Below are 16,247 nucleotides of genomic sequence, written 5' to 3' on the forward strand. Positions count from 1 at the left end.
GCCAGCAGTGCTGGCAGGAGCAGGAGCAGGATGAAGAAATTGGTCCCACGCAGACCTTTACAGTGCACCTCTCCCTACAGTGCGCCTGTAACGTTAGAGCTGTTTATTACTGTGTCAGGTTGAAAAGGAGGGAATTAGCTCAGGAAACTGACAGATCAATAACGTTACATTGCAATACTGACTAATATTGCACTATAAAAACGTCAGAATATCAACTTTCAGTCATTTGACTGCTGGTTTCATAATTTGATTCAGGTCTAGTGTGATCGAGGCAAAAAGAATAGCTAATGTTAGCCAACTTTTGGCCAGCTCTCTCTCTATTGGTACATCAGCTGGCGAAAGCTATCCAAGTTAATTTACTTCTGAAACGGGGCAGAACAAAGACTACAAAACATTTCCAAAACAACAACGGGTGTTAGATAGTAATAATTGCCACCTTATATCGCTATCTGACAGATAACTTGACCCATCCCCCCCATCCCCAGTGAAAGTTGTGCCTCTGCATTCAATACCACCTTGCACATGCTTGCCTGCATCCAGCTGATCTTGTCTAACAGTTGCAAATGAGCAAATTGAGGTATGTTTATCCCTGTTTTGTTCCGTTTCTGTTTAAGATTTTTTTTCAACAGAATCGGCGGTATGAATATCCGCAAACACAGTTCACTTTCATAGTAGCCACATAAAAACAGCATGATAATTTTGCTCAATGTATATATACAGTAATTCCTTCTCGCAAGTATCTACTCGCTCTCCTATTCTCACCTTTTCCCTTCGCTTGTGGACTTCAGTGCACAACACATCAGCTGTCTATGACTCGGCGAAAAAAACATTCAGAGCCAAACCTTCATATCATGACTGCTAACCGCTAACGTTACACACAGCTTACATCGTTGTCATGTCATAGTCAAAATAGCTACAAGAACTAACGCGTTAGTAAACCTGCTACAATCATGTAGTACAGTGTACAGTCAGTCACACCCGCGGGCCCTGGTGGAAATAAATTTATAAAACCAAACTAGTGTTGAATAGCCATAGCCAGCTAGCTAACATAGCATCTCTCTCTGGTTGAGCCGGGTGTTTGAGTAGGGTAAACCAGCTAGCTGCATTTGCTAGCTAAGTGAAAGTTTTTAAAAATATAAGCAAATATAGCTGTCTCTCTCTCTCTCTCTCTCTCTCTCTCTCTCTCTCTCTCTCGCGTCTCCTTAATTAATTTGATAAAAACTGTTCAACTATTGTCTTTCTCTCTCTGAGTAAACTAATCACCACATTTTATGCACTGCAGTGCTAGCTAGCTGTAGCCAATGCGTTCAGTACTTCATTCTCTGATCCTTTGACAAGTGGACAGCATGTCAATTCATGCTGCACGAGCTCTGATAGGTCTGATAGGACGTTCTCCGGAATTTGTCATAATTACTGTGTAAGTCTATGAAAGGAAGTGAGAGCCATGAGCCTCCTGGGTTTTGTATTGAAGTCAATGAAGTCAATGTACCCAGAGGAGGACAGAAGCCAGCTGTCCTCTGGCTACACCATGGTACTACCCTACTACCCCCCTATTAAGGTTTATTTTTCTTTAGTTAAATCAATCATCACTTCCTTATCCCAACAGTAGTACACTTAGTCATACTGTTGCTTTTGAACCAAACAAGAAAATAAATAAATAGTGCTGTTGAGGCTACTGAAGACCTTCATTGCAAAACAGTATGTTTTAATCAATTATTTTGTGATGTGAATATATTTAGGATAGTTCTTTCTAAAAAGGATCACTTTCTTAATGTTTCAGTATTTCTATTTTTATGAAATTCACTGGGGATGGTTCTCCCCTTCCTCTGGGGAGCCTCCACTGCTGTCTCGTCCTCTCTATTGTTCTCTGTCTTTTTTTGTCTCTGTCTTTTCCTCCCTCTCTCTTTACCACGCCGTCTTCCTGTGTCTGTGTTTATTTTGGTTATTCAGTAAGTGGTGGAGGTGAAGGTCATTGAAGCCTTTCAAACTTGACTTAGCAGACTATCTCTCTGTGGTCCTGCCTTTCTCTGACTTCTCTCTCTTTCTCTGTCTTTCTCGCTCTAACCCTCTCTCTCTCTCTCTCTCTCTCTCTCTCTCTCTCTCTTTCTCTCGCTTTGACTGTCACTCTGTGGAAGATGTGAAAGGAAATGCATCCCCTCTCTCTCTTTTGCTCTTTACCCTTTTCCTCCCCCTCTCCCCCTTACCATACCAAATATTTTCATGCACTTAAATGGCGCACGGAACATCTATTATTTCTGTGTTTTTGTGGTTCACAAACAGCTTATCAGCCAAGGAACAGTTGAGATCCTTACTATCATTTTATGGAATTCCATATATACATTGTATTTGCAGTGTATTTGAGTGTAGCTACTGAATATCCTAACACCAAAGAACTATCTATGATCTTGTTTCCCAGTTGAAGACATTTGAAGGTGGGCTGTTGCACCTGATGCCGGTTGGCATGCGATGCCATCGCTGCTTTTGGATGGTAACACTATCTGATCGGGTTTGGAGAAATAGAGAGGGTAAGGTTGGGCAAGGGAAAGACAATCCCCTCCGGTGTGCATGTGTGCGTGTCTTATTTTGACCAATAATGACCTTCAGTGCAAATAATTGGTTGAAGAAAATCTGACTTACTTTGTCTTGGACATGGCAACACATGCTCTTCGCTGCTACAGTTGGCTTTATTCAACAAGATTTTGTCAAGTGGTGTGAAATATGTTCTGTTACTATGGCGATGATATACTGTAGCTAACCTTATGTTATGTTCCCGCAAGGTCCCATGTCGGCTTAGTGAAATCAGTGGCAGGTTTGTGATACCGCTTTTAGCCTCGACAATTCTTCAAATGACGTTGTTTGGTTGCTGTGGTTATAAGCATTCTCACACTAGCAGCACACTGTTCACAATGACTTTCACCTCGTTCTGACAGGGTCACTGGGTTTGCTGGAAGTGTTCAAATGTGCTGCTTTCAATGAAGCAAGCTAATTTCTCTCTCTCTCTCTCTCTCTCTCTCTCTATCTCTCTATCTCTCTCTCTATCTCTCTATCTCTCTCTCTATATATATATATATCTCTCTCCCTCTCTCTCTCTGCCCCTATGTTTTTGTGTGCTTAGATTCATCGCGTGGAGACAAGAAAGAGAGCCGGTGCCCGACACCGGGCTGTGATGGCACAGGTCACGTGACGGGGTTGTACCCTCACCATCGGAGCCTGTCTGGCTGTCCACACAAAGACAGGGTTCCACCTGAAAGTAAGAACTGCACTTTCACACTTTACTTAAGTTTACCATTCTGGGGTAAACTCAGTTTCAGTTCAGTCTGTTTCATCCTCTGGAATTGAAATTGAATTGACACTGCTTACAAAGCCAGTGGCTCTCAGTTTATTGCAGGGTTTGTTTGATGTATTGCATTGCAAGGTCTGCATGTTTTGGTTTCTCTGTGTTTCTGTCTGAATGCTGTGTGTTTATTGTGGCTGATCCACGTTTGTTATGGCTGCTCTGTGTTTGCTAGACAGGTGGGGACTGCGCTGGGAGGTCATGCGGGCTACAGCTGCTCTCCTGGCATTACCTTTGCATGTGTTAGTCTATGACTGATTACCTGTCCAGTCTACTGTCTAATGATGGGGGGGGAACAAGGCCTCAGAGATGAGTGGCAGAGTACAATAGTGAATGGTGGGACTGTTCTAGCACTGTCTACCAATGAGTTAACATCACTCATTCTTGCTGACCAACAGCCAGTGCTTCACAGCACTTGACATTCCCACCCACTGTTGGATACAGATCATTTATTTTATTTAAGCTACTTTTTTTTTGCATGTTACTGTACTTTGACTCCCTAAATGCATATGATGTTTACCTCACAAAGTAAGACATAATTAAGATCATGATTTATAAAACTCTCTTCTGCTTGGTGACACTGTTAAGTGCCTGTAGAAAAGTCAACTGTCTCTGTCTGGCCATAGTCACCAGCAGTGAGTAAGACTGAGTACGCCTATCAATCTCCCCCCGCACGATAAACCCCATAAAGTTATTTCTATTCTTTGCTCAATTAAATTCAGTTGAATAAAAGAGAAGTATTATGGCTTTTTGCAGCAGATCAACTGTAGCAGCGATAAACATTAGCCCTCAGCGAATAGGCACCCCAGTTATTTGGTCTCATTCACCTTGTGCAAACTTCTCAATAAACTCTCTTCAACACGTGCTATTAACCCAGAGTCAGAAGATTACGTTATGACCTGCCATGACCCAGACTGCTATTAAAATAATAGTTTAAAAAAAATTATGGCACATAAATCATTTAACATAAGACATGGCCTTATAAAGTAGCCAGTTATCAGACATGTCTTTTTTTTGCTTTGAGTACCATGCTTAGAGCTAACAGTTTTCCCTGACCTTGTGACCATACCAGGAAAAAACTCCTGGGCCTAGCTATAGCCTAGTTATAGCACCAAGGTATAAATGTGTACTCCTAGAGGTTTAGGATGGGGAGAGTTTTTGACCTTGAGGGTGCAAACCCCAAAATGGGTTTTAAAATAGGCTTCGATCGATTGTCATAGGATCTTTTGGAGGTAACGTCCGTGTTCCCTCTCCTATTTCTTATTTGTGTTGGTCAAGCTGACGTTTTGGAAAAATAACATAAATGTTTCATTTTGGAATTTAATAATGTTCATTCTAATTGCAACTCACAGTGTGACTACGCAGAAAAGGGTCATTGTAAGGAAATAACACACACACACACTCACTCACACACACGCACATACACAGACAGGTATGTGAGGTATGGGGCGGCAGGGTAGCCTAGTGGTTAGAGCGTTGGGCTAGTAACCGAAAGGTTGCAAGTTCAAATCCCCGAGCTGACAAGGTACAAATCTGTCGTTCTGCCCATGAACAGGCAGTTAACCCACTGTTCCTAGGCTGTCATTGAAAATAAGAATTTGTTCTTAACTGACTTGCCTAGTAAAATAAAGGTAAAATAAAAAAATAAAAATCGACAGAACTCTGCTTTATAATCCATTATCCTCCATGGAGCAGCTAGCCACAAAGTTTCTCTCTGTCCATCAGTGGTCAATAGCCTCTCAGTGCAGACAGACCCAAATGTCCTCTACACACACACACAGACACACACACACACACACACACACACACACACACCACACCTGCTGACAGCGAGGAGGCAGAGAGAGATAAAAGCCCGCCCGTCTATTAACACATTGACAGTGTAGTGGACAATAGATTGTTAATGCAAGGTCTTAATTTAGCAATCACACAGCGCACAAGACACTTCCTAGGGAAATGTAGGATATTAAAATGAAGCGACGCTACAAGTTCACAGATCTTTGTTTTTGTTCCTGAAAGTGATGTACCTATGAATGAGAGTACAAAACACAATACCTCTGTATCATACACTTTTCAGGAATCACTGCTTTTTATTTTTGTGAAATGTTCCACGATGCTCTAAGCATATAGGTAATGAGGACAGGCAAATCCTACCATTTTCCAGTCATTATAACTGTTTCTTTGTCATGGTCAGGGAAAGTAGTGATATAATCTAACATAATGTATTGGCTCTCGGCGTGTTGAGGTGGAGGGACTTGCCCAATTAGCTCTTCTGAGCTCGAATTAGTATGCCAAAGAGTGAGGATGACGAGGGTCAGAGTGTAAGGGGGTGATAATGATGAAGCTGACGTAAAGAACAGTTTTAACCCATACAGCAGGGCGTCTTTCTGGCCCCTCTCCTCACCCCCCTCCCCTCTGATGGTTCTCAACCGGGGTCCCTTAGAGACGTCCGTGGACAGATCATTACTCTAATTGGCTGCCGTGGGGAGAGCAGACTATACTTCCACTTCTATTTGATATATCTTTAACCAAAGCCTAAAGGAATGTGTGTCCACAGGTGTGGAAGGAAGCTAAAGTAATCCCACTGCCTAAAAATAGTTAAGCACCCTTTGCAGGCTCTAACAGCCGCCAAGTCAGTTTGCTGCCTGTTCTTAGTAAGCTGTTGGAGTTAACTATTGACCTTCAGCAGACATAATATAGAGAAGGGCACTCAACTTGTACTGCACTGACTCAGATGACTGATGATTAGTTAAAATACATGTATAATTAAGATGATAGTTGGAGCTGTATTGTTAGATACAGTGCAGCCTTTGGTGTTATTGATCATAAATGGTTATTTATGGCTTTACATCACCTGCCATCACATGGTTGGAGAGTTACTTATCCAATAGAACCCAGCAAGTGTTCTTCAATGGAAGCTTCTCTAACATCTGATATGTAAAGTGCGGTGTCCCTCTAGACAGTTGCCATGTGCTGTTACTCTTCTCTATTTTTACCAATGATTTGCCACTGGCCAAGCTCGAACGGCTATGCATGTGGCTGATTCCACACTATGTCAGAACCCAAAGCCAGTGAGCTCACTGACATTCTAAATAAGGAAACCGCGCATCTTAACACCCGCCTGCTTAACCCGGAAGCCAGCCGCACCAATGTGTCGGAGGAAACACCGTTCAACGGACAACCGAGGTCAGACTGCAGGCACTCGGCCTGCCACAAGGAGTTGCTAGAGCGCAATGAGCCAAGTAAAGCCCCTACGTCCAAACCCTCCCCTAATCCGGATGACGCTGGGCCAATTGCGTGCCGCCCTATAGGAATCCCGATCACGGCCAGTTGTGATACAGCCTGGGATCAAACCCAGGTCTGTAGTGACGCCTCAGTGCCTTAGACCGCTGTGTCACTCGGGAGGCCCCGATGTTCTGTGCTTTTGACACATAAATCAACTGTACTAGTTGTTCTGGCTCTGGTCTTGTCCCATCTTGATTACTGTCTGCTAATATGGTCAAGTGCAGCAAAGAAAGATGTAGTAAAACTGCAGCTGGCTCAAAACAGAGCAGCATGCCTTTAACAGTACATACAGAACTAACATCAACAACCTGCATTCCAGTCTTTCCCGGTTGAGGGTTGACGAGAGATCAACTGCTTCTCTTCTAGTTTTTATGAGAAATATTATTGCGCTGACAATTCCAGATTGTCTGCATAATCAAATAACATACATCTCAGACACCCGTACATACCCCACAAGACATGACACAAGTGGTTTCTTCACAGTCCTAAACGAATTCACGGCAACAGTAATATGCAGAGCCATGATCACATGGAACTCCCTTCCATCTCCTATTACTCAAGTAAACGTAAAATGACCTTAAAAAAAATCTATTAAAAAAAAACATCTCATGGCAGGGACTGTAAAATGACACACACACAAACAAACACACACGCACACGCACACACGCAGACACACTATCACACTGTAACGCACACAATCTACATATTTTCCTTTAGTTGTATTGTTTGTATATTGTTGTATTTTGAAATTGACGGACTGCTCTTGTCTAGCAGTGTCTGTGTTTTGTTACTTGTCGTGTCAAATGTTTTTGTGTGGACCCCAGGAAGCTACTACTTCTGCAAAAGCTAATGGGGATCTGAATAAATCAATTAAAACCAATTTAATTAACCCATTTGACTGTTTTAATGGTAAATGCTATCGAAGGCAGGAGCATCTTAAAACGGGTGGATGATAACTAAGAGTATAGTCTACAGTATACACTGTATATAGAAAAATAAATATACTGTATGTGTCTGGCACGACCCGTGATTTACTGGCATGTCTTCTGTTGCATTATCCGTTGGCTACTTGTTCTGCTCTCTGCATGCCTCAAGCTGTCTCTGGCTATGTCCTAGGCTAGTATTCTTATACCCATGTCAGACAGACGATTTGGTATGTTACCGGCAAAAACAAATATGGCAATATTTATATGACCCCCTTTGAAACAGCCCCTTTACTTCGAACCTATTTGTAGGTTTTCCCCTTTTATACATATCAGTTGGTAACTGGCAAATTGGGACAGATGGGAGGTGTTGTTAAACCATGGGAGCTGTTTTCAGTTCAAATTAGGGAGGTTTTAAACAAGTGTTAAACAAAGTGAAGTGTTCATGAATCTACCTGCAAAAAAAAGCAGAGAACCACACAGATCCAATACCTGTATTTTGGTTTCAGGGTCTGTGAAAATGCAGGAATCACGACAAGCTCTTTAGGTGGCTTTTATTTTCCCATGTGTTTTACACCATACCCCTTTCAGATACATGAAAAGGCTGGTATAAAAATGCAGGCATGTTAAATTAGTGGGATTTTGGTCTGTGTATAAAAGGGATTTTAGATGGCTTCTTCTTCGCAATACTCTCCATCTTCAATCAGCACTGATCTCAAAAGGCTATAGCAGTGAAACCAGTATGGTGGCAATAACAAACACTGTCTGCCCTTTCAGACTGTACTGCTCTATAGGGAGGAGGAAGGAGGTCATCTCAAATTGCTGGCACAGATCCTAATGATAACGATGATGATAATACCAAGCTGCTCAACCTCTCACACACTAATGATACTGTCTGGTTGTGTGGGCTTCTAACCTTCCCTATCTCTCTCTATCGCTCTCCTGTATGTCTGTTTGTCTGTCTGTGTGAAGTCCTTGCTATGTATGAGAATGTTCTTAAGTGTCCTACACTGGGCTGCACGGGACGCGGCCATGTCAATAGCAACAGAAACTCCCACAGAAGGTGAGTCGCCCAACAGGACTGGCAGCCATCTTGGGAAATGCCAGGATCATCTGTGTTGCGTCCATCTTTTGTTCAGTTGGAGATTTTATTTCTTTCCCTCCAATGACGGATTGTTACTTTATCCTTGTTTCTTTCCTCTTTATCAATATATTTTATTTATTAAATGTTTTACTTGACATTCATGATAATTATTTTCACTTTGTTTATGTTCTATTTATTTGCTCAAGTGTTTGATTGATTTATTTTACAATTGTATCATCTACTTGCCAATAATTTTGTGTTTATATATTGTTGCACAAATGTCACTATTTTTATTGCTTGCGATGGAAAAGGGGCTCACAGAAGTATTTGGCTTTGGATATCTCAGTTACCACAACCATACCTAATTATGTGGTTGCTTGTCTAAGGCTAAATTTGGAGTCACGCGTGAAATGCTGTAATCCACACCTCAGATGAAAGAATCACAGATCAAGGCTTCCGGGAGAGAAGCTGTGTGTATGGGTGTTGGTATTGAGAGTAGAACTGAAATAGCCGTGTGCTCCCCTCTCCTGTCACACGGCTAGAGAGCGAGAGGTGAGAGAGAAAGAGAGAGAGAAGGGGAGCAGATCAGAGCGGGAAAGAATGAAAGGAGAGAGAAGGATGAGAATGAGTGGAGTGTCACCCACAGCAGATTTTGTGAGAGTCAGGGTGTATCAGCAGCCATTAGCACCTCTCTACCACTCTGGCAGGAGGGTTACAGACCTGGGAAGACTGGAGCTCTCTCTAGCTGAGCACAGTGTCACTCACACGCTGACACTCAGACAGGCATGCACACACATACTCACACACATAGACACACGGTACAGACACACACACAGACATGCACACGCTCAATTTATCAGACAGTCGTGTACACCAACACACTCACACGCACTTGCAAATCACACACACACATACACACACCTAAATGAACACCTACTAACTGATACTCACACCTCGAGAAGACACCTCTCCCTCCACCTGCGCTGGTTCAGGGCCATGATCTGAATAACCTCTCTACTGGGACTTGAAGCCTCTTTTACACTTCACAACATTTATAAAGTAGAATTTGTGAAATTACATATAATGATCAGAGCCTTTGTTAAATGTGGTTGATTGGCAGTATCTCAAACAGCTGTGCTGCAATAACATGTCCTTTATTAACCTTGGGAGTTTGGTGTGTGTGTTTTGGGAGTTGTTTGGCCGGTGTGTTTGTGTGGATTGGGTAGCACGGACAGGATTGTGTGCGTGTGCAGTTGGTTTATCCTCTGAAGCCACTCAACCAAAAAAAGCAATCTGTTATAATAACCAACTGCGTTGTTGTCATTTAAAACATTTGATGAAAATATATGATATTGGAAATGAACCAAAAACTCATTGAAAGGCAGGTAGATAGATGGATTATCAGTTAGACAGACAGACACAGACAAGCTGGCAAACCAGCAGGCAGACAGACAGGTGGTCAGAGATGCATTGAATGGGACCATTATATTGGTTCAGATATGATCAGCCTCACCTCCATTATTGGTTGTCATACTCATCCCCCCTCTGTTGTCCTTTCAGCCTGTCGGGGTGTCCAATCGCTGCAGCAGAGAAGCTGGCTAAAGCCCAGGAGAAGAGCATCGGGTGCGATGGCTCCTCCAAGTCTAACCAGGGCTCTGACCGAGTGCTCAGGTACTGTTCACCGCTCACCACACCACACTCAGCTTCCATAGGGACCACCTCACTGGTAGATGCAGAGTCCAACGGCCTGAATATATTAATTTAATACTTTACCAGGGTTGGGTTTCATTCAATTTCAAATTATTTTACTCTTCCTGAATTTGAATGGAATTGGCCCCATTCCGGAGCACTACATTATATCCTACCTTACTATAACTCAGCTTGCATTAGTCAGTCAATGTTGGAAGCTTTTCTTAATTATTGTATTATAGATTTTCATATTTCTTTATGTCTGTTTGATTTCTTTATCTTTTGATCTCTCAGACAGTTATCGTTTGGAGACGCTCCACATTCATTTTCTTGTTTATGAAGTGAAAGACTTTATTGGGTTTTAAAGAGCTGAATCATTTCAACAAAAGTTGTTTTGATATGCAATGGTAGATATAACATTTCTATCCAATTAGACTACATCACTAATTAAAGCTCTGATTAGTTTCTGGATAAAAACATTTTTGTAAAATAATATCAGAGAAAATGCATGGCTTTAATTATGAGTTGTCTTTGGGTGAGACATTTTCAGGAAACAGCATAGACATTTAGCTTAGATGAACTAAAAGCTAAATCCAAGGATTCTCTTAGGCTAGAGTTGACTGTTGCCTTGCCTTTTCCCTTTTCTACGTTCCCCTCCCCTTTCCCTACCCCCTCTCCTCCCTTCCCCTTCCCCTCCCCTGCGTGATGTTTGGTGCCTCTGCTCTGTCCAACCTACACCCCCTCGTGGTTTATTTTCCAGGCCTATGTGCTTTGTGAAACAGCTGGAGATCCCTCAGTACGGCTACAAGAACAACGTGTCCACCAGCACGCCACGCTCCAACCTGGCCAAGGAGCTGGAGAAGTACTCCAAGACCAGCTTTGACTACAGCAGCTTCACAGACAGCAGCCATGGCAACAATGTCTACGGCAAACGGGCCATCGCACCCAAGCTCCAAGGCAGGGACACTTCTCCTAAAGGATATGATGGTACAGTCCATCTTTCTGGCACTTCAGCTTTATCTGTTACCTACTTTATTATTGTTCAAGTCCTCAATATGCATATTGTGTCAGTAGAATAATGAATATCCTTGCTTCTGTGGTTTGGTTTATGAATGGTCTGTATTCCAAGCCTTTATTCTCCACAGATTCATTGTATTTTGTGCCGAGTCTTTCCAAATTCACCAATATTTTTACTTCCCAAAATCCTTATTGTTGAATGCATCCCCCACAGCCAAACTTGTAATGAATACTGAGGTAGAAAAAGGTGTAGATTCACACGCAGAGTGCGGCAGGTTTTTATTTCGCCTTCGCAGGAGGCAGGAATCGTGGTCACAGGCAGGCAATGGTCATACACAGGTAGGCAATGGTCATACACAGGTAGGCAATGGTCATACACAGGTAGGCAATGGTCATACACAGGTAGGCAATGGTCATACACAGGTAGGCAATGGTCATACACAGGTAGGCAAACAGGCAGATGAATCAAAACATCACAAGGTTGACAAAGAAAAAAAATACAGAACCTTACAAAACGACGGTAAGAGTATTTCCACGCCGTGCATTTGTCTATACTTGCGGATGAACTACCCCTATCTCTGTGTGCTTGTGTCCTCCAGTCAAGCGCTACTGTAAGAACTCCAGCTCGGCGAGCAGCCCGAACAGCACCTACGCCCCCAGCAGCAGCAGTAGCAGCCTGAGCTGTGGAGGAGGGGGCGGAGGGGGGGGCAGCAGCGCCAGCTCCACCTGCAGTAAGAGCAGCTTCGACTACACCCACGACATGGAGGCTGCCCACATGGCTGCCAGGGCCATCCTCAACCTGTCCACGCGCTGCAGAGAGATGCCCCACGGCCTGGGAGGAAAACCCCAGGACCTCTGCTCTCGGGTAGGAGTTGTTTAGTGACCAACTCTTTATAAAGCCTTCAGAGCTGATACTTTTAAGTAGAATCGACATGAGATAATGGGATTGTGTGTAATGTACAATATTCAAAGGACGTGAGAGGTTGGACACTACAGGTTTTTTGTTGTTGTTGTTGACATGTAGGTTGACTTTCGGCCAACTGGAAGTATTCAAATCCGACTTGACATCCTGTGGTCTAACATAGAGTGTCATAGTATTGGTTAGACCTTTGAATGATATCCTCGAAACACCTTCCCATCCCACTGCTAGAGGCCTTACTCTCCCAGCTCCAAGCTTCCTCTGTCCTGCCAGGTAAGTGATGCAGTGATGAGTGAGGACGATAGGGTCTCTTTAGCCACGCACACTGGCGCTCTGTTAAAGAGATATCTGCGGCTGTGTCTCTCGATTGGCGCTCAGCAGGACAGCTTTATATTTTCCCTCCAGGGATCAGGTGAGGTAGATAGGGAGAACGGCGGGATGGGACGGATCGCCGCCGACACGCCGCGAGCCCAATATGTCATCAGGAGGAGATAAGGCGCCGGTATCCCTGCATTATCAGCATGGAGACGCCGAGCAGGTAAATAGGGAGGCCTTCTGCGTGAGGTAGAGCGGAGTACACTCAGCTGGCAGAAGAGCCTTAACCAATCAGGACTTCCTCTCTCTTCCACCCTTCCTCTCTGTCCATTTCTGCTCCGTTGGCGAGACAGACAGACAGACAGACAGACAGACAGACAGACAGACAGACAGACAGACAGACAGACAGACAGACAGACAGACAGACAGACAGACAGACAGACAGACAGACAGACAGACAGACAGACAGACAGACAGACAGACAGACAGACAGACAGACAGACAGACAGACAGACAGACAGGAGGCTCCAAGACAAAGGTAGAGACAGGAAACGTCAGGGAGATTCTCAACCTTCTTTCATCTGAACACCTCCAGTCATGTCATTGCTTTTCTTACATTGTCGGTCTTTCCTCATTTACGTCCATTCCTATCTCTCTGAGTGAAAGCGAGGGAGACTGAGGAATAATCATGAATGCTGAGAGAGAATACATTTGTTTCATTTTAGGAGCTGGAGGAGGCTGGTGGAAGTAATTTGGGGAAGCAGCCACTGACCCCTCCCGCTCTCTCTTGCCCCACCTCCTCCCAGCAACAGGGGACCGGGGCTATCTGGGGGTCAGATGACAATCATGTGGTCCGTGAGGAAACAAACATGCTCGTTAACGCACAATGACACACATACTGTATATGCACATTCATTTGAAGCACACACATACCATGCCAGATGAAAATATCTCTTTCTCTTTCCTGCTGATAGCTTTTAGCCTTGCCTCAAAGTTTCTCTCTCTCCATTCCACATGCCCATAACCATATTTGTTGGAGTGGCGGCAACGATATAGTAAATTAATATATTATGTATTTTAAATTAATATAGGAGAAACACTGATGTCTATCTTTGGTCTACAAAGGCTGATTCTGTTTTGTCACCATAATAGCGTCAAACTCCAACGATCCTGAATCCAGTAACATATGGTCCAGAGCATGAAAAAAAAAACTAGCTTGAGCTACTACAGTTGAAGTCAGAAGTTTACATACACCTTAGCCAAGTACATTTGTTTTAAGAATGTGAAATGTCAGAATAATAGTAGAGAGAATTATTTCTTTCAGCTTGTATTTCTATCATCACATTCCCAGTGGGTCCGAAGTTTACATACACTCAATTAGTATTTGGTAGCATTGCCTTTAAATTGTTTAACTTGGGTCAAACGTTTTAGGTAGCCTTGTACAAGCTTCCCACTATAAGTTGGGTGAAATTTGGCCTACTCCTCCTGACAGAGCTGGTGTAACTGATTCAGGTTTGTAGTCCTCCTTGCTCGCAGAAGCTTTTTCAGTTCTGCACATAAATGTTCTATAGGATTGTGGTCAGGGCTTGGTGACGGCCACTCCAAGACTTTATGACTTTATTGTCCTTAAGCCATTTTGCCACAACTTTGGAAGTATGCTTGGTGTCATTGTCCATTTGGAAGACCCATTTGCGACCAAGCTTTAACTTCCTGAGTGATGTCTTGAGATGTTGCTTCAATATATCCACATAATTTTCCTACCTCATGATGCCATCTATTTTGTGAAGTGCACCAGTCCCTCCTGCAGCAAAGCACCCCCACAACATGATGCTGCCACCCCCTTGCTTCACGGTGGTGTTCTTCAGCTTGCAAGCCTCTCCCTTTTTCCTCCAAACATAACGATGGTCATTATGGCCAAACAGTTCTATTTTTGTTTCATCAGACCAGAGGACATTTCTCCAAAAGGTACGATCTTTGTCCCCATGTGCAGTTGCAAACCGTAGTCTGGCTTTTTTATGGCGGTTTTGGAGCAGTGGCTTCTTCCTTGCTGAGCGGCCTTTCAGGTTATGTCAATATAGGACTCGTTTTACTGTGGATATAGATACTTTTGTACCTATTTCCTCCAACATCTTCACAATGTCCTTTGCTGTTGTTCCGGGATTGATTTGCACTTTTCGCACCAAAGTACGTTCATCTCTAGGAGACAGAACCCGTCTCCTTCCTGAGCGGTATGACGGCTGCGTGGTCCCATGGTGTTTATACTTGCGTACTATTGTTTGTACAGATGAACGTGGTACCTTCAGGCGTTTGGAAATTGCTCCCAAGGATGAACCAGACTTGTGGAAGTCTATAAAAAAAGGTCTTGGCTGATTTCTTTTGATTTCCCATGATGTCAAGCAAAGAGGGACTGAGTTTGAAGGTAGGCCTTGAAATACATCCACAGGTACACCTCCAATTGACTCAAATTATGTCAATTAGCCTAAGCTTCTAAAGCCATGACATAATTTTCTAGAATTTTCCAAGCTGTTTAAAGGCACAGTCAACTTAGTGTATGTAAACTTCTGACCCATTGGAATTGTGATACAGTGAATTACAAGTGAAATAATCTGTCTGTAAACAATTGTTGGAAAGATTACTTGTGTCATGCACAAAGTAGATGTACTTACCGACATGCCAGAACTATCGTTTGTTGACAAGACATTTGTGGAGTGGTTGAAAAAAGAGGTTTAATGACTCCAACCTAAGTGTATGTAAACTTCCGACTGTATGTGTACTTTACTCATTTTATTGGAAAGGGAAGTGGGATACCTAGTCAGTTGTACAACTGAAGGCCTTCAACTGAAATGTTTCTTCCCCTTTTTGAACCCAACCCCTCTGAATCAGAGAGGTGCGGGGGACTGCCTTAATCGACATCCAAGTCTTCGGCTCCCGGGGAACAGTGGGTTAACTGCCTTGCTCAGGGTCAAAACGACAGCTTTGTCAGCTTGTCAGCAAACGATTGTCAGCTTGAGAATTCGTTCCAGCAACCTTTCGGTTACTGGCCCAACACTGGAAGCAGACCCCAGTACCCTAACCTCTGAGCCCAGAAGACTATACAAGCATACAGTATGTGCGTCACAAAGAACCGGGAACCTGGGTTTTGCTCCCCTGGAACACAGGGAGACTCCAGCCTAGGGGGAGTGTCGTGTGGAATCACTGTTGAAACAGGCGTGCCTTAGCTGGAGAGGGGGAGAGGAAAAGAGAGGAGAGCAGGAGATGAGAGGGGGAGTGGAGGGGGTTGGAGTGAGGGATTTTAATGAGGGCAAGGGAAGGGTGACAAATAGACATTACCCCTCCCCTCCAGCCCCCTCCAAATACAGGGCAGAATTCTACTGTGCACATGTTCACCAGATGCAATACATCAGCGGAGGCTGCTGAGGGGAGGAACACTCATATTAATGGCTAGGATGGAGTCAATAGAGTGGTATCAACCACCTGGAAACCATGTTTTGATGTGTTTGATACCATTTCATTGACTCCATTCCAGCCATGATTATGAGTCGTCCTCCCCTCAGCTGCCTCCACTGCAGTACATGGATATTCAGCTGGGTAGGAGAGGGAGGGAGCATTTTGGCTGATTATTCAAGCCTGTCTGTGTCCCTGTTTGTTGTGCGATATTTATTGTGTTTTTGGTTGACTAGC

The 16,247-nt window shown here is 43.6% G+C and overlaps 1 protein-coding gene across 5 annotated transcripts in view; it reads left to right on the top strand.

The window, feature by feature from the left end:
- LOC112256542 (myelin transcription factor 1-like protein) overlaps positions 1 to 16,247 on the top strand; it is a 149,675-nt gene that overhangs the window by 116,652 nt on the left and 16,776 nt on the right. For all 5 annotated transcript variants that reach the window (XM_042325473.1, XM_042325474.1, XM_042325476.1 and 2 more), the window contains exons 8-12: positions 3,116 to 3,250; positions 8,515 to 8,605; positions 10,187 to 10,297; positions 11,076 to 11,302; positions 11,932 to 12,197. In XM_042325473.1, the coding sequence (XP_042181407.1) occupies positions 3,116 to 3,250; positions 8,515 to 8,605; positions 10,187 to 10,297; positions 11,076 to 11,302; positions 11,932 to 12,197 (830 nt within the window). The remainder of the gene's footprint in view (positions 1 to 3,115; positions 3,251 to 8,514; positions 8,606 to 10,186; positions 10,298 to 11,075; positions 11,303 to 11,931; positions 12,198 to 16,247) is intronic.

The sequence above is a fragment of the Oncorhynchus tshawytscha genome, linkage group LG08 (genome assembly GCF_018296145.1).
Source record: "Oncorhynchus tshawytscha isolate Ot180627B linkage group LG08, Otsh_v2.0, whole genome shotgun sequence".
NCBI classification, from domain to species: domain Eukaryota; kingdom Metazoa; phylum Chordata; class Actinopteri; order Salmoniformes; family Salmonidae; genus Oncorhynchus; species Oncorhynchus tshawytscha.